The sequence below is a fragment of the Lytechinus variegatus genome, chromosome 11 (assembly GCF_018143015.1).
Source record: "Lytechinus variegatus isolate NC3 chromosome 11, Lvar_3.0, whole genome shotgun sequence".
Classification (NCBI taxonomy): Eukaryota; Metazoa; Echinodermata; class Echinoidea; order Temnopleuroida; family Toxopneustidae; genus Lytechinus; species Lytechinus variegatus.
Window position 1 is genome coordinate 30,344,308 of NC_054750.1, and position 24,759 is coordinate 30,369,066.

Consider the following 24,759-nt stretch of genomic DNA (forward strand, 5'->3'; position numbering starts at 1 on the left):
ATTGATTCGTCAGCCATCTTTAATTCCAAGATGGCTGCCATGATTCACTGCTGCTGACTTGATAAATAATATGGCAAATAGTTTGATAATTTGGGGGCAATGCTGGCATATTCACATTGGATATCTTTAACGTGCCCGCCATTTTTTCCTCGCCTGCATAGCAGAAGCAAGACATGGACGTCGCTTTTCCGACGGCGGCGGCGAAGTCAACAACAAATCTTAACCGCGGTTAAGTTTTTGAAATTTCATAATTTTTAGGGTTTAGATGTCTATTTCATGAAACTTAGGCATGTTAGGATTAAACAAAGTCTATTGACACATGTTATAGTTACAAAACTTTGTCAAGGTTCCCGGGAAATTCAACATAGCGTCCACAACGGCAGTCGTTGTACTATCAACTCCAAAAATAAAGAATATCCTCAAAATCAAAATCATAAAAAGCTTTCAAGGCAAATAATGAATCAGGACATGTTTACAAGATAGTGAGTGTGTCAGAGAATTCAAGATTACCTTCCAAAATGGCGTCTATAATGGACGTTGTAACTTTGAAATGGTCCAAATTCATATAATATCCACGTGGTAGAAATAACTTTGGGGTCTACCTAGAATAAAACAAAAATCATGATTCCAAAGGGAAAAATTACATTGGAAAAATTTCAAGGTTTATCAGTGGTGCAGTTTTGCCCCCCCCAAAAAAAAAAAAAAAATAATAATAATAATAATGATGGCTTAAAAATAGTTGCTATTTCTTAAAAATCTGGCTGCAAAGTTCATATACTATCTATCTACAATGTAAAAACATTTTTGTGCCTTTCTCATGATTTCAAGGGTCATATGATATAGGTGAAGACAGATTACAGGGAACCACTGTTGTCCACTTTGTCAAAAAATTGAAGAACGCTCCAAAAATTACATTCAAATTGGCCACCATTGTTACAAAAATGACAATACTTTATATCTCATCTAGTGCTACTATTTTGGTGTCTCGGTTTCTAAGACTCATGAAATTATGTTTGACAAGAATTAGTGACATAATTAGGTGGTGGTGCAACAATAAGTAAACATCCGAAAACAAACTTTAAAAAATAAGGTACAATTTCACCTAAAAATTTCCATAATTCACTGATAAGTATTTCATGACACGTCATTTTTGTGCTCAGGACTATCCTATGGTTTCATGATTAGGCAATTGCAGTCATTTTCACGCAATTTTAGAAGTCGCTTTGGACTTTTTACGACGAAAAGGAAACTGACCATCTTTTATATTTGTTCCGATTTATTATTTCAGCCTTCAAACCACAATACATGTAGTGAAGATTTTGTTCACCTAATTATGACTATATGTTTAGCTGATGGAAGTATTTTAAGACTCACTTTGAAAGCCAACTTTAAATAATAGGCAAAATGGACCGCTTCATACCATTGTAACTAATCCAAAAGTATTATTCAGCCCTTGAAACCATAGTGTAGACATCAACATCATATTTCCCAAGTGGATTTTAAATAGATTATGTCATTTTTTGAGTATCAGTAGCCATTTTAGACTCCTTAATTGGAAGCCATCTTGGATTTTTAGACATACAGGACCATTGATTGCCCTTGTAACTTATCCTAATGTATTACTTGACCATTTAAACCAAGGGTTATACAAGATAATCATATACCCTAGGCGGATATTAAACAAACTATGACAGTTTTTAGTTAACAATAGCCATTTTAGACTCCAATTTTGGAAGCCTTTTTGGATTCTTGGACATGCTGGACCTCTGACTGTCCTTGTAACTTGTCCTTATTTATTACTTGACCCTTTAAACCATGGGTTAAACACCAAAATCATATACCCCGGGCTGATACTAAACAAGCTATGTCAGTTTTTCGGTGAGAACGGCCTATATAGACTCCATTTTTGGAAGCCATTATGGATTTTTGGACAGAATGGAACCACTAAGGCGGCTTGTCAAAGGTGTGCGTGCGTCTTTACCTTTATATTCCACGGCGATCCCGCTCAACGTTCCATTGTCCATTTTTCTTTCCTACGGGTCAGTGCTCTTGCCATTCAAGACGCCACTGTTCCCTTTTGCAGCGAAAACGGAAGCGTGCGCTTTGATCTTTTCTTTTGACACCACCCGGTTGTCTCTCCGATAAAATGTTTCTGCATGAGCGCCCTCTATGTCCACGATATCGGCATTTTAGGCAAACTATTAAACGCCGATCTCTAGTCACTGATCTGAATATTGTTGTGTCCTTGTATCGGTTGTGCGTAGTCCAGTGGGGTATATATTTCAAAAGTTACGCTTTCACATTTTTTGGGGAGAATTTTTCGTTTCGGGTTTCAGTATATGACAAATTTCAATTAGATTTAGATTTCATTTCTTTAATAGAACAATTAAGCTTTAGCCCTTAATAGCACGAGCATGTTGTTTTATTTTGAAGAACATACCGTTAACATATTGAATTTCTGAAAGTAAGTGTTCAGGCGAGGGTAAGATTTTTTTCATCACACTGAGCCCACACAGTCAGCATTGTCGGGTGAAGAGGAAAAATATGGAATTTTCCTTAACATCTTTGTAAACGAAATGCAAAAACCCACGCAAAAGATACAATATAAATCATACCTTGGTCCAAAAATGATGGCATTTAAAGATATAAATTGAAACGCTACCGTGACAAAAAATAACAATAAATACATAAAATGCAACCGTTTTTTTTTCTGGAAAAAAGGTTGAAAACTAAGGGCAGCGTTGAAATTCAAATTTGAGCTTAACATAGGCCTATGTTTAATTTAGCCCTCTTATATATATGTTCACTAGCGTACCTACAGGGGGCAGACTCCCCTCCCCCTGACGAGTCACAACCCATGCAACGGACCTATCCCTGCCCCCCCCCCCCCCCGACGAGAAGTTGAAGACCTTTTTTTTTGCTTGTCAATTTGTTTTAGCTGTGAAATGTCCTTTATATCCTGTTGAGGACTCTTTTAAGGCGATTTTGCCCCCCCCCCCCCCCCATTGTGGAAAATCCGAGGTACGCCACTGCATTTGTTTAAACATTGGAATTCTAGAAACTTATATATTCGCACATAATACAGATGCCGTGCAAAACAAACGAATAAAATATCATTAATTTGAACTTTAAAAAATAAATTGGATGCTCAAGCTGTCATATCGGTAATTGTAGCTTAAATGCACAATTCTTGAATTTCATTACCCGAAATTCAGAACAAAAAGTACTTTCGTTACTTTTTAAGACCATTACAAAAATCTTTACCTTCGAACGAAATCAAAAGCACTTGAAAATAAATATTGAAATTATCAAAGTTGAGGTAGTCTTGACCATGAATAGAGTTGAGTGTTTATAAAGGAATTAAGCGTCTTCTATTAATCCCATTCTAAACTTTGAATGACCGATGAAAAATATCGCGTGAATTAAAATGAAACTTAACACATTGAAGTGACTCCGACATGACACTGGACAGGAAAATCTATACTATATCTTTTTACCTGTGATCCGTCTTTATTCTCTTATATAAATTTCCCTGTGATCTAGAGTGCTTTGTGACCTAGTGTTCTTGATTACCATCCAGGAGCCACAGAACGAAGGGGATCTGGGGCTGAGGCCTCCACAAGTACCATAATTTTATGCACGGTGACCCCACCCCTTCAAACCAGTCCGCTCGGGGGAGGGGACTTAATTATTTCTTTCAATTTTCCTGTTCTACATACAATATTCAATTTTGTCAACTTAATTCTGATGGTTCCTTTTTTTTATCCAACTTCATTTCTTCCTTTGAATTTTTCTAAAACTTTTCTATACCTATTTTCTTTTAACCTTCACGTTTGACTTGAACAATACGTGTATATTGCCGTTGATTTCTTCTTCCTATCAAATATCTAAATTAATCTGCAATGTGTGTCTGTCAAATTATTGCAAATTAGATTCCCAGTGTCTACGGTAAACATAATTTACCGACGTAACGGGTCCTTCGGTTGTCGGCTTGACCTTATTCGGTTTAGAACGACCCCACCTTCGATCTCCACCTCGCGCAAATCGGACCCTAAACACGAAGTGTTGGGGCAAAAAAGACATCCTTTTATCATCCCCGCAAATTCGACCCTAAACACGTAATTTTCCTTGCGAAATAGATACCCTTTTTTCATTATTTTTGTGTTTTTGACACCCTTATCACGTTACGTACGTAAAGTGCCCTATCGTGAAAAGACATCCTTTTTACGTGTTTTTTGGTCGCGCATGGTATCCACTCGTCAATGTAAGTGCCCCCCCCCCGGGATTAAAATGCACAGAGAGATGGTAGGCAATAAATATAACTCGAATGTTTACATTAAGAGTAGACCTATCATGCCTATAAAGAGGGAATTTACATGCTTAATTAAAAATGTGTTGATAAAAATATCATTCGAACGTTATGTTATAATCTGCATCGCCAAGCAGGTTTGATGTAATATTGCTCTTTATAAAGGCAAGCATTAAACTACATTAAATGTCGAAATGTTGAGAAATATATTGGAAACCATATCAAAATGCACATTACGAAAAGAAACAAAATCAAGGTTCTAGTATGGGGACAAACGAGAACAAGAGAACTACCCATTTGATGCTAATTGTAATTCCCCGAAAGCCGGACGTTGAAAATGACATGGGCCAGTGCATTGCAAGCTGTATTTAACGGCTTACCCCATTGTCAAGGTAGATTTAAATTACCCATTCTTGATTGCGGAGATTACCCTATATTCTTGAACATATAGAGGTGGTCTGAGTGGTGGCGGATTTCAATAGAAAGATGACCTCTTGATTGGTATATAGGGGTATGTCAAGGGAAGATTATCACTTTGTCAGCGCTGGTGACTGTCTTGTTACTTTGATGTTCTCCGATGTGCCTTCTATTCGAAAACCGTGTTTGCAACTAATCCCAATTATGAGACTATTTGGCATCAAAATGAAAGCCTAACTGCACCTTTTTCATAGACTTCGTTTGAAAATAAAATACTTACGTTTAAGGTAAAATTGGAATATAAGAAGGCGCTTTATAATATGTAAACCAAATATTGTCACTTTTAAGCTTTATTCTTTAAATCAAATGTAAAAATAAATGTAAAATAATCTCACAAGCCTAATCTAAATAGTGCGAGCGCGAAGCGCCCGCTTTTTTTTAATTTTTTATTTCATGTATTTTGTCCTAAAATAGCATTCTGGCAATGCTTCTGATCCTAAACGAGATGAATGAATTTAGTACGCATTGATCGTTCTGATAAAAAAGGAATCTGTTAACGGCTGCTCGTAATTATCCGTAAATTAAAACGTTACATATTTCAACAATTAGGTAATGCGAGCGCGAAGCGTGAGCTGAAAATATTTACTTTTGTACCTGAAGAATGGAAGTTCTAAGCAATTTTTGTAATCATGAAAAAGGTACATACATAACTAAGTAATCGATGCGAGCGCGAAGCGCAAGCGGAAAATTTGAGATTTGTAGGAGAATTGTGAGTGGATATGGATCACATTTAAAAAGGAACATATATGATTCATTATTATTACTTTGAGTTTTGACATAGGGCCGGAAAATTCTAAGAACAATATTCCATCATATGAAAATTATGACTGTCTTCCTATTTCTCTTCTTATCAAATCGCGAGATGAAACTTTTTGATATTCCATTCTGAAAAAGGGACAATTTATCATTAATTTATTAATCTAATAAGCCTAATCAGAGCGCGAAATCTGTCAATATTATAGCACTTCTATAATTATGAATAAGATGCATGAGTTGATATATTTTCAAAAATCAATGTGCACGCAAATCGCCAGCCGAAAATTGTTGATAAACTGTCATAAAATGGAGATTTTAATTAGTTTGTAATATTATTAATATTGAAATTTTCATAACTCACCAATCAAAATGCGAGCGAGCGTGACATGAATAGGGATATTTTGATAACTAAAATAGAATACAGGAAAATAATAGGTACCTGACAAATCAAATTTTGTGAGCGCGCAGCGGGAGCAGAAAATGTTAATATTCAGACAATAATTTTTTTTTCAGAACACTTTTTAAAAATGAAAGTTCGATTTCCGAGTCATTTATTATTATATTTATTTTTGTGTTTTTGACACCCTTATCACGTTACGTACGTAACGTGCCCTATCTGTCCCTGTCCTTAAACTGTCCTTGTAACTTGTCCCAATCTAATACTTGACCCTTTAAACCGTGTGTTATACTAAAAAATCATATTCTCCAGGCGGTTATTAAACAAACTGTGTCGGTTTGTAATTAACGACAGACATTTTATACTCCATTTTTGCAAACCATCCTGGATTTTGGACATGGAGGACCATGTTTTTTTTTACTTGTCCCAACGTATTTCTTGACCATTAAACCATGGGTTAGACACCAACATCATTTGCCCAAGGCAGGTATTAAACAAACTATGTCGGGTTTGGGGGTATTTAGATAACAGCTATTTTAGACTCCAATTTTGAAAGCCATCTTGGATTTTTGGACATAGTGGACTGTTGACTGTCCTTGTAACTTGTCCGGTTTACTTCTTGACCCATTGAAATCACCAATGAATACAACCCAAATAAAAGACACTAAAATACGTAAAAGATGAATATTTGTTATTATGAATTTTTAGGTCATGGCAGCCATTTTTACGCAATCTTGGATTTTCAGGTACCCTGGAGTGCTTATGTTCACTCTTTACTTTTTCTCCCTCCACCATTGAATACATATATGCACCGAAAAAGGTGTCTAGGGTAGATAAAGTGCCGGTTATTTTAATTTTCAGTTAATGGCGGCCATTAGATGCCATTTTGAAAATAACCACTTTCCCGGATACGGATTTTGGTGGATTTTAAGTATGTTATTTTTGAGATCAAATAGTACCAAAAACCGTTGACAAACATTTTCGTTACAAGTTTTGGGGGTCAGAATAGAGTAAAAATGGGTGTAGAATGGCGGCCATTTTGTTTTTGCCAATTTGAGGATTTTAACATCAAAATCAAGGTTGGCAAACAGCAAATTTGGACTCAGCGCCCTCAAATTATGTTAAAGCACTTCTCAATTCAGCATTAACACGATTTGCCTAAGGCAGTCTACTTTTCTCAAATCTGGACCTGACTATCTTACATTTCGTTCATTAAAAAAGGCTGCAGCGGACAAGTAACAATATCAACCCAAAACAAAGCAACGCCCAGGAGCATCGGGACCAAGCCAGCTATTGCTGCTAAGCCCTGTCGTCGGGAATTGGCTGATGCTACCCATCCTGCCCAAGAACCCGTTGATGATCAATCTGGAACAAAACCCCTCAAACGTCAGCCGATTCCTACTTCTCAGTTTCCTGCCTTTGTCAGCACAAACCGATACACTTCACTCTTCTCTGACGAATTCCATGTAAGAAGACTTAAATGAGATTTTTTTTCAATTTTTTTCGCAGACTCGTTGTCCCTTAAAATTTTTTTTTATGGACAATTGCATATTTTTGTAGGAAATTAATATTCTTTGAATATTTAGTTGAAGTTCATTTTTTTTCAACCACTTTTTTAGTTCCCATTTTGAATATTCATAATGACCGCCGTAGACATTTGCATTTTGGCATTTTATCTCTGATTAATACATTTTAAAGTTTTACGGTTCAGATTGCATATAGTTTTAATGGTGTTTTACTGTGATAGATACGATAGAATAGTAGAACCAAGAATCGACATCACCAAGTATTTTTCAAATCTCTCATGTCTCGGGGTGTCTAAAAACCCAGAGTTTTGACAGTTTGATTTTTTTTCTATAGGACCTACCTGAAGCAGACATCTATCCACAGACCGTAGCCCAAAAGGAAATCAACCACAGAAAGAACAGATATAAGAATATCTTACCTTGTAAGTATAAAATGATATGATATGTCAACATCGATTAGGAGGGATTACAACAAAATACCTTATTTTCTGTAGCTTTTACATGTTTTTTCTTTTAGTTAATCAAGATTTTTATCTATATCTTTATTTACAATATAAACTGATCACTGTCGTATTGGGATTTTTTTTAATAACAGAGTATTGATAAAAACAAGATTTTTGCTCTTTCGTTACTTTTTAGATTTATTCTGGCATTCGCGTATAAATGGGAGGGGGCTCTCGCCCCCCCCCCCCCCAAAAAAAAAAAATGTGACAAGGAAAAATAAAAGAAAAGGCTAAAGGTTAGATATAATACAATTTTCTGAACTTATTTTTTTCTAAATAAAAATGTCACAAATTTCAGCTCGCTCGCAACTTTAATTCACTTTATGCGATACGCCATGTCGAGCCCCAATCTTTTTGGGGCTTATTACGCCACTGTATTCTAGTATGTTTCCAAAGTGCCAAATGTTGGTTTAGTTTAGATAAATTATCAAGGTTTAGATACAATTCACACTCTGCATTCTGTGTAGTTCAATTGTTTTTGTCATTTCAGATTAGGGTTTTTCTGGCTCAGAAATAACGGCTATAATTATTATATATTTTGTCATGTATAGATGATTCTGCAAGGGTGAAGCTGAAAGTCATCAACGAGGATCCGAATTCGGATTACTTTAACGCCTCTTACATTCCAGTAAGTAATGTAGCCGTATGTTCTATCCCCTTATCAAAGCTAAACCTCTAAATGTATGAAGGGTTGATTATTGGATAGTAATTTTTTATATGAAAGGGAAAGGATGTGAGACTGAGCATAGTAGCAGGACGTTTTCATGGATAACTGAATGATATGATACATACCATGGGTGACGATCAAGGGGGGGGGGGTATCCCCAATATTCAGGTGGGGGTAGCCTGAGCTATCATCTCCCTATGATCTTCGATAGAACATCATGATATTATGGGTCCCCTTTCAAAATTTCAGCTTGCGCTTCGCTCTCGCATGATTGATCTACATTTACGCAGTTCTAGTCTTGTAGATATAAATATTTCCAATATACTGGAATATCTATTGTTACTGGTGGTGGTGTGCCAATGCTCAGCACCCCAGTAACAATAGAATAATCCTCCATGGCCAGGTCCCTGCATATACTAAAAATTTGTGCTACCCCCCTCCCTCATCTGGCTAGGGGTCATGAAGCCCCCCCCCCCCCTTTAAAGGCATTTTTCAAACCAACTTCGGTGAATAGCCCGCGTTTGTAGGTATACACAAATAAGAGTGACCCTTTATCATGTTTATAGCGGTACATTCGCATATTTCTAGAAAGTATCTGTTCACCTCATTTTCCAAGCGAGATGGAGGTACCTCCATGGTATGAAAGAACAAATGACACGTGCGCGCGGTTATCCCAGATTAGATGCTCTAAACTGGGGACACTCCTTCCGCATTTCACCTCGATGCCAAGCGCGTAATTATTTCTGTTCTTAACGTATGGCAATGAACTTTCAGAATTGAAGATCAATAGTAGATGTAAGTTTTCGCCAGTTCGTGAGAACGGTTGCTTCTCAGAAACTCAGTAACAATGAGTGATTTTTTTTTCATAGACTTGAATATCCAAGTAATCTTTCCCAATTTTATCAATTGTGTGCCTACTGATTATTCCCTGCAGCTTGTAATACCCTATAACGATTTTTATTTTCCTATTCTTCAATTTTTCATCTTTCTTTTGTCTGGTTATTTACGCAGAGCTTTGAAAATGACAAGGCATACATCGCATCACAAGGTGAGGATGCTTACCTTCTTAGAAATTGTTTTCTTTTAAGTAAAACTGTAGAAAATGGGAATAATGTTAGATTTTAGCTGTACTACTATTTCAAAGACTGTAAATAATTGCAGAACGAAGTATATACAATAGTTTAAACATTGATTAGGGATGACATTGTTGTTTATAATTTTTATTAGTATAACTGCCAAAATTAAGGTCTAGTATTCCTGCTTTTTCACCTAACTTGAATTGGTTGTGGCAGACGTTCAAATCTACATGTTGAACCTTGCATCTTGCAATGTACATTAATTTATATACACATAAGCAACGGTATAAACAAATAATATAGTAAAGATTGCTCACACGGTGGAAATTTGGGAACAGTTCTAACACCGTTTGGAGTGTGTCAAATTAAAGTAATAGCTGTGCACTCTAAACAAAACGTTAAATTCTATATGTTTTATAGGATAGTGTACTGCATCCTTGTTATTTCACAAACCATTCTGATGTCAGGACATGACACTGATTAATAAAATAAGTTATTGCAATCGGTCATTAGCAACTGTTTCGTAAGCTTGAATATTTGATATTCTGATTGTGTTTACTCGCACATGGAAATGATCAATGTATTTCAATTCATTTTAAACTTTTAAGATTCAAAACCAACTGACCTACCACATTTTTTTTATAATTGATGAACGATTAATGCTGGTTTGATATATTTCTTTATATTCATTGTCATGATACGTTATAACCGAGTTTTTAATTTCTTTATCTTCATAAAATATTCAGAAGTTTGATTTTATTTACATGTTTACATGTATTTCTATTTTACGTTATTCTGTGTAGGCACCAGCCTATATGGAGAACCTCTCGACAATTTTTTTAAATTCTTTTAGGTGACCCAGGGCATTGGCTGTTGCTCAGTTTCATATCTCTCTTGTAATGTTTATAATAAATGTGTCATGTCTGTTATTATCTTGCTTGTAAATAAAATAAATAAAATAAAAGCTAAGATAAGTAACAAGTCACGTGATTGATATCAGCCAATCATTCTTTAAGGATGCAACTGAATCACAGATCATATTCTCATTTTGAAAGGACCTAACAATGCGTCTATGGATGATTTGTGGAGGATGGTCTGGCAAGAGAAAGTGTCTACCATTGCTATGGTTACAAATCTCAAGGAAGGAGATAAGGCTAGTCATTACATTTTTTTCCTCAATTAAGGCAATTGAAAGTTTTAAATAGCTTTTTATCGTCAATATTTTGCACTTATTTGTCTTTTTTAAGAAAAAATGGGATAAAAGAATGTTTAAACAAAACGAATGTTTTTAATATTATTTTGTTATGCCAATAGGCATTCCATGTATACATCAAGATGTATACATGTATAAGAAGAACATGTTATCTTAAGTAATGCATCCATGACAGGTATGATACATTGATAATAATGATAATAATATAGGTAGAATGGAACATATCAAGTTTGAGAAATAATCATACAAAACAGTATCCACCATCTACCAATCACCAATGTAAATCAACACTCATGCTTCTTTCATCTTTCTTTTTTTTTGCTCGGAATAGATCAAGTGCGCCCAGTACTGGCCTAACAAGCCAGGCGATTCAAAGATGTTTGGAAATGTCAAAGTGGAGTTTGTGTCTCAGAATCCATGCACTGGTGGAGTAAAGCGGGAAATTACAATGAAAGTGGTACGTTTAGGAGTCATTATATCTCCCCCCTTGCTCATTTTCTTCTATCGTTATTTGTAAATGTTATAGTTAGAGCCACGGTTTAGCTTCTTCTTTGATTTGATTTTTGAGTTCTTTGAATGGTTCAGAAATCACTTAAAATGAACGAATGAATACTTATTGGCCCGTATTCTAAAGTCAGGTTTATCTTAGACCACGGTCTAACTCTGTGCTTAGATTATGGGGAGCCGAAAATTCAAAAATTATCTTCACGTTGTATATCATTTGTGTTCACTATTTTGTTTCACCTTGCTTTCATAATGAAGAAAAATACTTCAGTTATCATTCCAAGACAAGTATTTACAGTTTCGGTGTTATATGAGTTAATTTATTGGATGTGTACTGTTAGTGATTTGTGTCCCAATTGGTTCTCCATAGTTAAACCACAACTTTAAACCAGGGTTTAATTTAAACCCGAGTTCAGAATACGGGCCATTGTGTCTGTCGGTTCGTAGAGTAATGTTGACTCTTAAATTGCTTCGAGATATAGTTTAACACAATACGGTATAAAGGGGAAAATGAGAGGAATAAGAGAGGAAATCTGACTTCAGTAGTTTGTGAAAAACACTGTGTGAATATTCATAATGTTGCATGATAAAATTGTGGAAGGTTAAGGGATCTACATGTATTTAGCCCGTTACTGCAATTATCTTTTGAAAATGCTAAGTAGTGACCTGAGCTTACATTGTAGAAATAGAGGTTGGAATCGTTTCCAAACAAGATAAAAACTTCATGAGAGGATTTATCAGAATTTTTAATATGAAGTATGAATAAGATTGGGCCTAAGGGTGACCCCTGCCATACTCCGTTATATATTGTTTATTCATTTGCATTCAATAGGGTAAAGACAAGAGGACTGTCACTCAGTTTCATTTCCGGGTGTGGCCAGACAAAGGTGTGCCCAAACACACTTCACTGCTCCTGAAGTTCATCAAGGAAGTCAAGGCCAATCATGGACAGAACCCGCACCCTCTTGTCATTCATTGCAGGTATCAAATTGAACCCATTGACTACCGAAATCTGACATACCATAGGCTTTGTATTGAGGCAACCCGCTACCATTGAGGTATCGGTTTAAAATTTGTAAATCATTTTCAGCAAAGTTTATGAGTGACAGCATTTAATTACAAAAGTTTATCACGTTTATAAAGTTATGAACATTGACTATCGTTCTTTCTTCTCCAATTATAAAGCTTATAGAACAATTCTCGCACTCCTCTAAACAAATCAGAAAAATAATAACGTTATACTTGCTTAAACCCAAGGTGTACCCCCTCAATAGCTCAAGGTTATTGCTTATTATATTAGCATTGGTCAGTGTTAAAGTGATGTTATAAGGGAAAAAAATTATTACTGGGATGAGTTTCGTGAAAATTAAGTCGTAGTGCGTGATATTGAATCGTTCAGAAATGTAAGCATTGTTAGCAAACATTCTAAATTCATGTCAATCGATGTTCTCATCTAAATCATGATAATCGCCCTTTACACCAACAATACATTTTCTACAACTGGCACTAATCATCTGCGAATTTCTCTTTGTCACCCTTGGTTGTTGGGGGAGTTAGAGATCAAATATATGATTTTTGTTTCCAACCATACATCAAGGAAATGTTTTCTCATGTGATGGCTGTATCTTTTATCCTAGTGCTGGTGTAGGACGAACGGGCGTGGTGATCAGCATCGATAGCATAGCGGAACACGCCAAGAGGACTAGAATGGTAGATGTCTTCAGCTTCGTCACGAAAATCAGACAGAACCGTCCATTCATGGTCCAAACACAGGTCGGTTACCCTATCAAGTTACACCAACTGGTTTTCAACATTGATGTTTGATCTGTGAGGTTTACATAGGAATAGTCAGTCACGAATGTAACTCAAATGAGAATATTGATCCGTGTACATTTGCCTCTTGAATCGATTTATGTGAATGCCGAGTAAAGATATTCCGCACGTTCTCGGTGCCATATACATACATATATATATATATATATATATATATATATATATATATATACATTATATATATATATATAATATATATATATATATATATATATATATATATATATATATATATATATCTTCAGACGGGAACAGCGTATATCGGCTAGTATAAACGGGTAGGATCTCTGTCCTTGCTTGTTGAATTACCAAATGAAAATAAATTAATGACGGAAATAAACAAGGAGGTCAAGGAATGACATTATTTCTCCTTTCTTGTTTACATTTCTGAGCAATATTTCCTTGTTCATTGTTTTCCAGACTTGAAGTAAATCTACTATTTGGGGTAAAATTAAAAATGTGAAACCTAACTTGGACAATTGCGGCTGACCCCAAAAAACGAATTTAATGATTTGGGAGTATAGTTCAGTTTCGATTTTGATACAAATAGGAACTTTGCATACTTTATATCATAGGTAAACTAGTCTGAATTCGTTTTTCATTTATTTGGAAACCAAATAAATATAACCAACTAGAGGATGCATAAAGCAGTATGTATGCCGTACAAAGAGTGTTCATGAGCATAAATTCTTTACTGCATAAACACAGGAACAATATGCCTTCATCTACGGTGCTGTACTGGAAGACCTTCTCTGGAGGAACACGTATGTTCCTATCATTCATTTCTCTGATCATCTAAAAGATTTGCGTTCTGTTGACGAAGGTGGCAAATCGAAGATGACCATAGAGTTCGAGGTATGTCACCATTATCATGATTATCAGAAATTTTGAGGAATGAATAAATTTCAAATTACCGTTCGACTCTTGCCATTAGTGGAGCGTTGTGGCCCAGTGGATTAGTCTTCGGACTTTGAAACAGAGGGTCGTGGGTTCGAATCCCAGCCATGGCGCAATTTCCTATACCAAGAAATTTATCCACATTGTGCTGCACTCTACCCAGGTGAGGTGAATGGGTACCCGGTAGGATTTATTCCTTGAATGCTTTAGCGCCTATATGGCCGCTCAGCTGCAGCCGGGGTAATAATGATATACCAAGTATATTTTTCAGCGCCTTGAGCACATGATGTGGATTTGGCGCTTTAGAAATACTATATATTATTATTATTATTAGTTGGCTAACGCAGCGCGACGCAGAACGCTTTAAGAAACAGTGAAATGTATTTTCAAATGCCCTGCGTGACAAAGAACAACCAATAAGACAATTACAACAAATACGAAACGATTGATAGGTTGTGACCAACTGAAGTAAAAATTAATATTGTCAATCTCTAAAAAAATCCTGGTCAAAGTGATAAGTGCATGTTGTAAAAAACAAATTTGTAAAACCAGATGGAGAAGAATTCACGATTTTTTTACCTTTTTCCCGTATTCTCCAGAACATGGAGTTGGATTGACTTCTGTTTTATTATCCCGATTCCGATAAATTATGTTCAATGTTCAACGTTTGCTGTTTGAAAAAAAATGTAGGACTCATGACACAATTTGCATAAAACGCCATGCAGGTTAAAATCAATTTAAAGCCTTTCTTTGGCAGTTGCTTGAGAATGTAATAATGATCAGTTCAGTCAAAAATACACATAATTAGAAACGAATTGATAACTGATTGTGTCAGTGAAGTTTGCATATAATATATTAGGGACAATATAAGAAGGGTATTGTATCATGAACAAGTACCGTTGATGCGTTTGAACATGTACAAGTTAGATAAATGGTTGTTTAAATTTTATTCAGACTCTGATGACGCTCTGCCCAGATCCTCCAGCTTCGCAAACGAGATCAGGACGAACTCCAGAGAATCATCACAAGAATAGATACGGCAACAACCTACCACGTAAGTTTCATCAGGCTGTTGGTTCACACAGAATGTTCATTTTCTTGTGACGTCAAACTTGCTAATTGTTTTAATTGCTAGCACTTAATAAAATACTATGAGAGAAGTTTGTACTTTTGAAAGAAATTATCTTATCAAGGGAAATTATCACTTTATGGAGCAAATTATTATGTTATAGTTCAATGTCAGAAACAATTCTTAACGGGGTACGAGCTTGATAAAAACTCTAAATATTAAACAATGTATGAGATGCATCACTATGGAAATTCAAGGGTCACAATATAAAAAGATATGGTTTCATACACGAGGATCAGAGAAAGCCGTCCCAAGTGGCAAATAGAAGTGCCCCTTCTCTTTCAATATTTTTATTTTCTTCCAATGCAACCTCTATGAGATGGTGGTCGTCTGTTTCCCTAAAGCGTATCAATTAAACAACAAGTGGAATGCCTCTGGCCGTCTCACCTGCATCACGCGGTTCAATATAGCAGCAGTGCTGACTTTGAAAACTACTCTAACTCGCACAAGATGTTCAGTGATACATGGTTACTCTTATGTCCACTTTTTATGAATTAGACCAATAAACTTACAGAGATATGATGGTTATTCAACAAAAAAACCCAACATGGCCAAAGTTCATTGACCTTACATGACCTTTGACCTTGATCATGTGACCTGAAACTCGTACAGGATGTTCAGTGATACTTGATTACTCTTATGTACAAGTTTCATGAATCAGATCCATAAACTTTCAAAGTTATGATGGTAATTCAACAGACACACCCAATTCGGCCAAAGTTCATTGACCTTTGACCTTGGTCATGTGACCTGAAATGCGCACAGGATGTTCAGTGATACTTGATTACTCTAATGTCCAAGTTTCATGAATCAGATCCATAAACTTTCAAAGTTATGATGGTAATTCAACAGATACCCCCGATTCGGCCAAAGTTCATTGACCCTAAATGACCTTTGACCTTAATCATGAGACCTGAAACTTGCACAAAATGTTCAGTGATGCTTGATTACTATTATGTCCAAGTTTCATGAATCAGATCCATAAACTTTCAAAGTTATGATGGGAATTCAACAGATACCCCCAATTCGGCCAAAGTTCATTGACCCTAAATGACCTTTGACCTTGGTCATGTAACGTGAAACTTCAGTCATATTTGATTAACCTTATGTCCAAGTTTCATGAACTAGGTCCATATATTTTCTAAGTTATGATGACATTTCAAAAACTTAACCTCAGGTTAAGATTTTGATGTTGATTCCTCCAACATGGTCTAAGTTCATTGACCCTAAATGACCTTTGACCTTGGTCATGTGACATGAAACTCTAATAGGATGTTCGATAATACTTGATTAACCTTATGGCCAAGTTTCATGAACTAGGTCCATATACTTTTTAAGTTATGATGTCATTTCAAAAACTTAACCTCAGGTTAAGATTTGATGTTGACGCCGCCGTCGCCGCCGCCGTCAGAAAAGCGGCGCCTATAGTCTCACTCTGCTATGCAGGTGAGACAAAAATCGTTGCGCATAATGATGACATTTTACTTCTTTGAACGATTGGTTGTCCTATGAACAGGTTTCTCGCCTTTTTTTCTTGGTTGAATTAACACTGTCTTTTTTATATAATTCATTATTCACAGTTCAGAGAAATCGAGTAATTTTGGACTCCCCGGATAATGACTACATCAATGCTAGTTGCATCAGGGTAAATAGATTTTCCTTTATGAAATTCTCTCTGAAATATAGTTGTAAGCCCGTAATGCTTAGCTAATTATTTTCTGATCATTTGAAAAATAAAAAGGAAATAATACCAAAGAAAAAACAATACAGAAAATACTCGGTGATAAAAGTTATTAAAATTTGCTAGGTTTTTTACAGTACAACTTCCATTAAAAATCAATAGAATCAATATTGACGAAAAAATATGTGACTCAAATTATATTTTCATGTGAACGTATTAATATTAGCCCCCCCCCCCCCTAAATAAAATGAAAGGAAGAACAAGATTGAAAAACGAAGCTTTTAACTACATGTAGCACAATTTTATTTTCGTAAAGAAGAAAATGAATTATTGGCAGACCTGCATGATAAAATCAAGCTCTGTGTTTGATATTATATAACCAAAATTCGTTCACGATATGCCATTATCTTAAATGGGAAGTTCACCAAGACAAAAAAATTGTAAACATTCCAGAATAAATAATAAAAGATATTGGTGAAGGTTTGAGGAAATTCCGAGCAGCAGCCACATATGTTATTTCAATTTGTCTTTTGATATACTAAAGGTACGATAAAACTCATGTTTGACTTTAAAAGAAAATGACAGTTCATTGGTATTTTCAAATCACGATATATGGAAAGCTGCTCGCATATGACGTCACAAGTCAAAATATAAAAAAATCGTATAATTTTTAAAATCTTTGATGAATTTTCCTCAAACCTTCACAACTATATTTTGTTAAAGTGATTGGTTAACATTGGTTTGACTTTTAAAAAATCTGAGCTAGAAGGTCACACTTGTCACCTGTGTCTGTGATATGTTCCAAAAATGAAGCCCAGAAAAAATTGCGTTCGAAAATGATTATTTAGTGCTTCAAAAATTGAAATATAAAGTGACCGGAAACACCATCTTAATTTCATCCCATACACTTATGTGTACTTTTTAGGCGTCTATAAGACGCCTATTTACAAAATCGGGGTTTGCCTTGTAGTTTTAGCTTTTCATTCTCGATAATGGTTGTTTTCAGGGTTTATTAGTTGTAATACATGCACTTGTACACATGTTTCATCTTGGATTGAGAGTTTTTTTAAATCGGCTGCTCACAAAGTTAAACAATACCTTTAAGCTTTTCTGCTATTTTTATAAAAAACTATTTGTCAGGGTGATGTTCCCCTTTTAATTGTGATTCTGGTTTCAGTGCAAACTAGATTAACCATGAACATTTACGATATTCTTGTACTGTACACAGGGAGTTCATTGTACTTTCATCACGACCCAAATGCCAATGCCAAGCACGGTCTCTGATTTCTGCTGTATGATTCTTACCAGGCAACCATCTACTATTGTCATGCTTAACGACAAAGATCAAGATGACAAGGTAGTAGTACGAATACATAACCAATTATTAATCGACAGCATGGAGATTGGAGAATACCCCTTTTCGCATATGATTCTCCCGAGGTGGTCGAAAATTACGTCTAAAAGTAATGGATAAGGAGTTGTGATCCTGCTTTCGTGTACACCATTCCAGTTTACTGTGAAGAGATTTAGTATATGAATGATATTGAATGAGGAATGGCTAGCGTTTATTGGCACATTTCTCATCTCCCCATTTTATAATCACTGCGAAAAATGGAAGTAAAGCATTGAAAAATACGGTGAATGGGATACTAGCTAAATATCTGTTCCGGAAAGTCCCTCATATATTTTGTAAGTTGTATGAAACGTAAGGGTTGGCCAATCATATCACAGGAGGAAAGGTTCTTGAACGATTTTTGGAAGTGCTTCAGATATCATGACCCTTAGTGTTATTTATTTGACGTCTAATGCCAGCAAATCTTCTAAGAAATCCGTTCAAAACACACTGACGATGGAGTGATAGATTGCAAAACAGTAATACAATTCTGTTTTACGGATGGACAATCGGTAATATAGTCCAATCTATTTGACGTCCAAACGTTATACATGTACAGTGGGGGGGGGGTATGGCACCATTAGGTCCTACCCGATTTTGTTTTAACAAACTATGTGCACGTATAGTTATTTGAAATGCAATTTCGTCAGTAAATACTGATATAAGTATCCAATTAAAGCTCTATAAAGCTCTAAATTCATGAAAAGGCGAACTTCCTCGCTCGAGTCGACATACATTTTTCCTTGTCCGCCCGCCTCATGGAAAGTGTATAAGTCCTTTGCTGCCACTGAAAAGGAGAAGAGGGGACATTTACCCCCCCCCCCAAAAAAAAAAAAAACATAAATAAAAAATAAATAAATAAATAAATGAATAAACAAATAACTAAATGAATAAATAATTCCTTCATTCATCAAAAATAAATAAAAAGACAACAATAATAATTATAGATAAATATATAAATAAATAAATTAATTAATTAATGAATTAATGTTCAACGATGCCCTGAGATATTTTTTTTTTCTTCCAGAGCTGTGCACAATACTGGTCTGATGATGGAATTGCCGAGTTAGGATCTTACAAAGTCTCAATATTATCAACATCTGAGAATGATGATATGACCATTCGACAACTGAAGATTACTAAAAACTCTAAAGTACGTCACATTTGATTGGTTTCTTTTTTATTCAATCACTGGAATTTTCTTCTTCTTGTAATGATGATTATGATAATATTAGCTTAGCTTCATATTTTATAAAGGGTAGCCACTTCAGTTCCGAAACCTGTTCTATCAGCGGACCCAGCTTAACCATATCACATATCATATATTTTACCTAAAAATAGCATCGAAACCGAAATGAAATCACATACATGTAAGATTCCATAAAAACGATTTCAATTGTGAAATCTATATCCTTCAAAATAGCACATACAAATACACATACAAACTATGTCATACACGGTAATTATACAACGATTTTGACAATTACACACTCGCGATATAATTAATTCAGTATGATTTTAAAGGGTAGATGTAATAGGGCGATTGTGCTTCATACTTTCATTCATTAAAGGAAACCAAAACCGAAGAAAAATATTATTGGAAAGAGTAAAATAAGAGGAACAATAAAAAAAAAATTTCATCAAAATCGGTTATGAAATAAGCAAGTTATGGACGATTAAAAAGTCTAGTTGTACTTACTATGTAGATCCTCAAGTTGGCAAACGTGATTCAAAATGGCTGATTTTGTGGACAACTCCCCATTTGTTTTGTACACATATTTTCAGATTTTCCCCTTTATTTTACATATTTCACATTATCTCCTCCTGACCTTGACATATATGGTGTGGATTATATTTTCCCATGACATATGTTGTGCTCAGAAGGAGGCAAGATTCAATTTGAAAGATAATGAGGAAAATCTGATAATTTGTGTACAAAACAAATGGAGAGTTGTCCACAAAATCAGCCATTTTTAAGCACGAATGCCAATTTGAGGATGCCCATAGAAAGTAAAACAAGAGTTTTCAAACTCCCATAACTTGCTTATTTAATAAGCGATTTTGATGGAACTTTTATAAAATTGTTCCTCTCATTTTACTCTTTCCAATAAGATTACTTCTCTTCTTGTGTTTTAGTTTCCTTTAAATGAAAAAAAAATGGATGAACATTAGATCACGCTGCCATTACAGTACGTCTGTTATCATGGTAATTATTTTCTGTACTCCATCTCTACAGCTAAAGATCTGTAAAACTAATAAGGGGAACGGCTTGGGGCCAATGTTCTCCAGTTTACACTAAGACCACAATACGAATTTTTAATAGTAAATGTTATAAAATACAAATGGAAATCTCTGGAGGCCTGCCCATTTTCAATCATTGTGATTTTGGTGGCGAAATAACACAAAAACATTTGGGGATCCCTTTTTTTATTTTCGGAAATACCTTTTCTTTCCAGTATTAAAAGTGATTCACTCAATGCACACACACTTTTTGTGAAGACTGTCCAAATATGGGTAGACACACATGAACAAATATGACGGTCGCGTCATGGTCTAGTGGTTCTGACTCTCGCCTTTCAAACAGAGGGTCGTGGGTTCGAATCCTAGCCATGGCGTGTTTTCCTTCAGCAAGAAATTTATCCACACTGTGCTGCACTCGACCCAGGTGAGGTAAATGGGTACCCGGCAGGATTAATTCCTTGAATGCACCAAGCGCCTTTAGCAGCTGGAGCTACAACCGGTGTAATATATAGTGCGCCACTGAACATGCTGAATAGGCAACGAGATATATCGGCGCATCATAAATGCTATATATTATTATTTTGATTTGTAGGCTTACTACCTTTGATAAACCCTAATTGTCATAAAGTTATTGGTTCTATTCTTTGCAGTTGTGTCACACGGTGACCCAGTACCAGTTCTTGGGCTGGCAAAAACATGGATCCAACAAGCAATCCAGAGCTCTGTCTTTTCTCAAGCTCATCCGTGCTGTCAAGAGTGCCCTCAAGAATAAGAGTGAATTTTCCGTTCTTGTCCATTGTTTGTAAGTGTTTGGTCCAATATTTCTCCTATAAAGCTTCAAGTTAGATCGATTTTATGAATAATCTTTATACATGTATCTTTGCAACAGGCACAAATTTAGATAAGTTAAGTCTCCAAAGGGCAAACAACTTAAAAATAGAAACTTTAATGTGCACTTTTCTCTAAATAAGTTCATTGAACTTTATACATTATCTACGCCGGAGAGCCGTTTCAAAAAGTTGTTTGTAAGTCAAGAGTGACTTAAAGAATGAATGGCGATTCTTTCTTGTGGTAAGTGACGTTCACCATTAATATTCATTGGTCGCTCTTAACTTGCGAATAGCACCGGGTAGAAACCCTTGAAGCATCTATAGTCAATAAAACTGAAAAATTATATGATCGATATTTAATAGAAGAACTACCGGTGAACGATTCATTATGCTTGTGCACGATGAAACCATTAAATAATGTTAGATACAGCTGGAAAAAGATTATGAAACCGATGACCCGAGTTGACCAAAGATAGAGTAAACGAGGGGCATGGTAGAAAAAATATGGATTGCGAACGAATTTGGAATTTTGCTTTCGATTAAAACCCAGAATAAAAAGGCAGCCGATGTTTTTACTACCAGTTTTGGAAATATTTCGTTAAAGAAATCGTAGGATTTATTTTCTAAAGAATTTGCTATAATACAACTGATGTGGAAAGATAAATATAAATGATATAAAGGATGAAGTAGAATATACATGTATAATTATTTTGAATATCATAATTACTATATGCATGGTAGGAATTACATAAAAGATACTGGATAATATTGCCACATCATAATCGCAATCTGAACGTGTTACTCACGAAATCGTTTTATTGAAACGCGCTACGTCGGGGGGGGGGGGGCGAAGGCACATATATTTAAAAAATCAAGGTTCAGATTTCAGCTCCATAGCATTTGCTCCCAAGACAAATCCCAAAAGAAAATCTAGATATTAAGCCCCCCCCAAAAAAGTTTTTAAATGATTATTATTTCAATTGTATACAGAGTTCTGTACGACCTTATTTCAAATCAGTCTGCGAATTGTTAGGGCGTTTTAACAGTGTATATTAAAGTGTACCCAATTTTATCTTATCTAACATTAACCTGAACTTCAAACCAATGTTGAACATTTAATATCCATAATCGCCATATCGTCTTCAACCAAACAACATCACAATACTTCACTTACCATCTAAGTCAGCATAGGAACAGTGTTTAGTAGGAGCAAATTTTGCGTTGCCCAAATTTGCGGATTAATGTGACCAAATTTCTAATGGGTCTAATACTGATTTGGATTTGCAGGAGTGGTGTTGGACGTACAGGTGTATTTTGCAGTGTTATGGAGTGCATCGCTCATATGGAAGACAGTGATTCCGTAGATATCTTTCAGACTGTCAAGATCCTGCGAGCTGATAGAATGCAGTTCGTTCAAACTGAGGTACATGTACCCCCCCCCCCCTTCTTAAAAAAAAATCAAATACGTTAAGCAGCCCGCATAATTGATAAGTAATTGATAAATGACAACACACTGGGTACTTATCACATACTTGCCATTATGCCATATTGTTTATTTTTTTAATTATGTCCAAGACTAATAGTAGTGACAAATTGCCATTCGCTAGAGCAGAATAGCTACTACCTATGTATCATGTTTAACTTTCTTCGTAACGTTCTTCAGTAACGTTTCTGGGCATGTGGTTTTTTTTTTCATTGGTCTGATAAGTCAGCTGACAGATAGAAAAAAAGCAACATGGAATCCATTTATATATTTTTTTTACATTCATCTAAAACTGTGCAAACTTTGAGGAAAATATCATTGGCATATTTCCTCAATTTAGACAGGAATTACTTTCCCTTCGATCTGTTTAAGTTGAGGAAATAGGATCACTCTATGTTGATAAATGTTAAAAGTGGGAAGCAAGAATGCAATCTTGTCCAAATACGTCCCAAGTAATACTGCCGGGCTCAATATATCGATTTATTTCTGCTGTGTGTGTATGAACAAAAATATATGTCATTTCAAGTTTTCTAACCGTGTTAAGATTTGAGAAGGCATATTAATTGTATATCATATAGTCAAAAAGGTTTTAAGAGAAGAAGTGGTCCTAGCGATATCCTTAGGTATTTTTCTCATATATTTCGCAAATTGTCATAGTTTTACTCTTAAGAACCGTCGTGTTACTTTATCTGAAAAGAATATTTGTAGATTTGAATGCCTGGCATATAACATGTTCACTTTGGCTTGAATCAAATGTCTAAGTTTGTCTTGGAAATAAATGACGACCACGTAAGGGATGAAAGCCTGGAATAAAACATTTTGGAGTTATAACTCAACATAATGATCTCTCTGTTTACCTCTGGGTAGGAGGACTATGCTTTCATATATGACGTCATCCGTGCGTACCTGCACCAGAAAAACTATGAGCAGCTCCCTTATCCGGTGGAAGATCACACATACGGCAATTTGGATACTGATGACTACTGCACACCCGACCCGGAAGAGAACCCATACGAGGTCACCGATTCGCAAGCAGCGGGCGCCAATGGACTCGTGTACAGCAATGTTGAGACTGGGAGGGCCAAGCAGAGCCAGGGACCAGCGCCTCCAAACTCGCAAACTTTGTATGAGAACTTCGAATTTGAATCTTAGACCTGGGGCCGTTTCATAAACCTGTTCGTAAGTTAAGAGCGACTTTAAGAACGACTGGTGAACCTTTCTTACGTGCTAAACCACCGCCAATGGTGTATTGCATTTACCAAAAGAAAGTCTTTCTTAAAGTCGATCTTATCTTTATGAAACACCCACCTGAACTATCATGGCACCGCCACGTAGGTTCAGTCCTGACGGTTCTGAATGAAGCTCGTCCTGATGAAAGGCTTGTTTTGTATTTTGCTGACCGCTGTGAAAGTATCGAAAACACAGTGACATTCGTAAAGTAGATGGTGGCAGGTTCATAAACTTTCAATTAAAAAGCAAGTTTTGAATTTTGGTGTCGCTCCTACTTTATGCAAGACAGCCTTTGTAGTAGTTATTTAGCTGAAAAAATAATAATCCGACTAATATTTTTTATGCCATGAATATCACGGTGCTGATCTTTTATTGATTCAAACAAGACTGATTAATAGGTAAAAAGAGAAGAAACAATTGCATTGTAACCCCTTTGTAACCCATCTCCTATCTTCCGATGGAGCGGATGAAGCTCTGTGTAGCTCCATTTCTTATGGATATTCAAGAGTATAAAGAACTATTGTTTTGTCTTCACACCTTTGTATGTGTCGGATTTCTTAATAATGCGCGCTTTAATTGTACAATGTTTTTAGTAGATTAGTGGATTATAAAAG

The 24,759-nt window shown here is 35.6% G+C and overlaps 1 protein-coding gene across 1 annotated transcript; it reads left to right on the forward strand.

The window, feature by feature from the left end:
* Positions 1-7,184: 7,184 nt before the first annotated feature.
* On the forward strand, positions 7,185-24,067 carry LOC121423989 (receptor-type tyrosine-protein phosphatase S-like). The gene is made up of 16 exons (XM_041619547.1): positions 7,185-7,405; positions 7,800-7,887; positions 8,520-8,596; positions 9,647-9,683; positions 10,767-10,864; positions 11,256-11,381; positions 12,261-12,409; positions 13,066-13,201; positions 13,970-14,116; positions 15,113-15,212; positions 16,868-16,932; positions 18,197-18,328; positions 19,389-19,514; positions 21,253-21,404; positions 22,720-22,855; positions 23,783-24,067. Exons 5-16 carry the CDS (start codon positions 10,784-10,786, stop codon positions 24,065-24,067), a joined length of 1,635 nt encoding a protein of 544 aa, XP_041475481.1. The 5' UTR covers positions 7,185-7,405; positions 7,800-7,887; positions 8,520-8,596; positions 9,647-9,683; positions 10,767-10,783.
* The last annotated feature ends 692 nt before the right edge of the window (positions 24,068-24,759 follow it).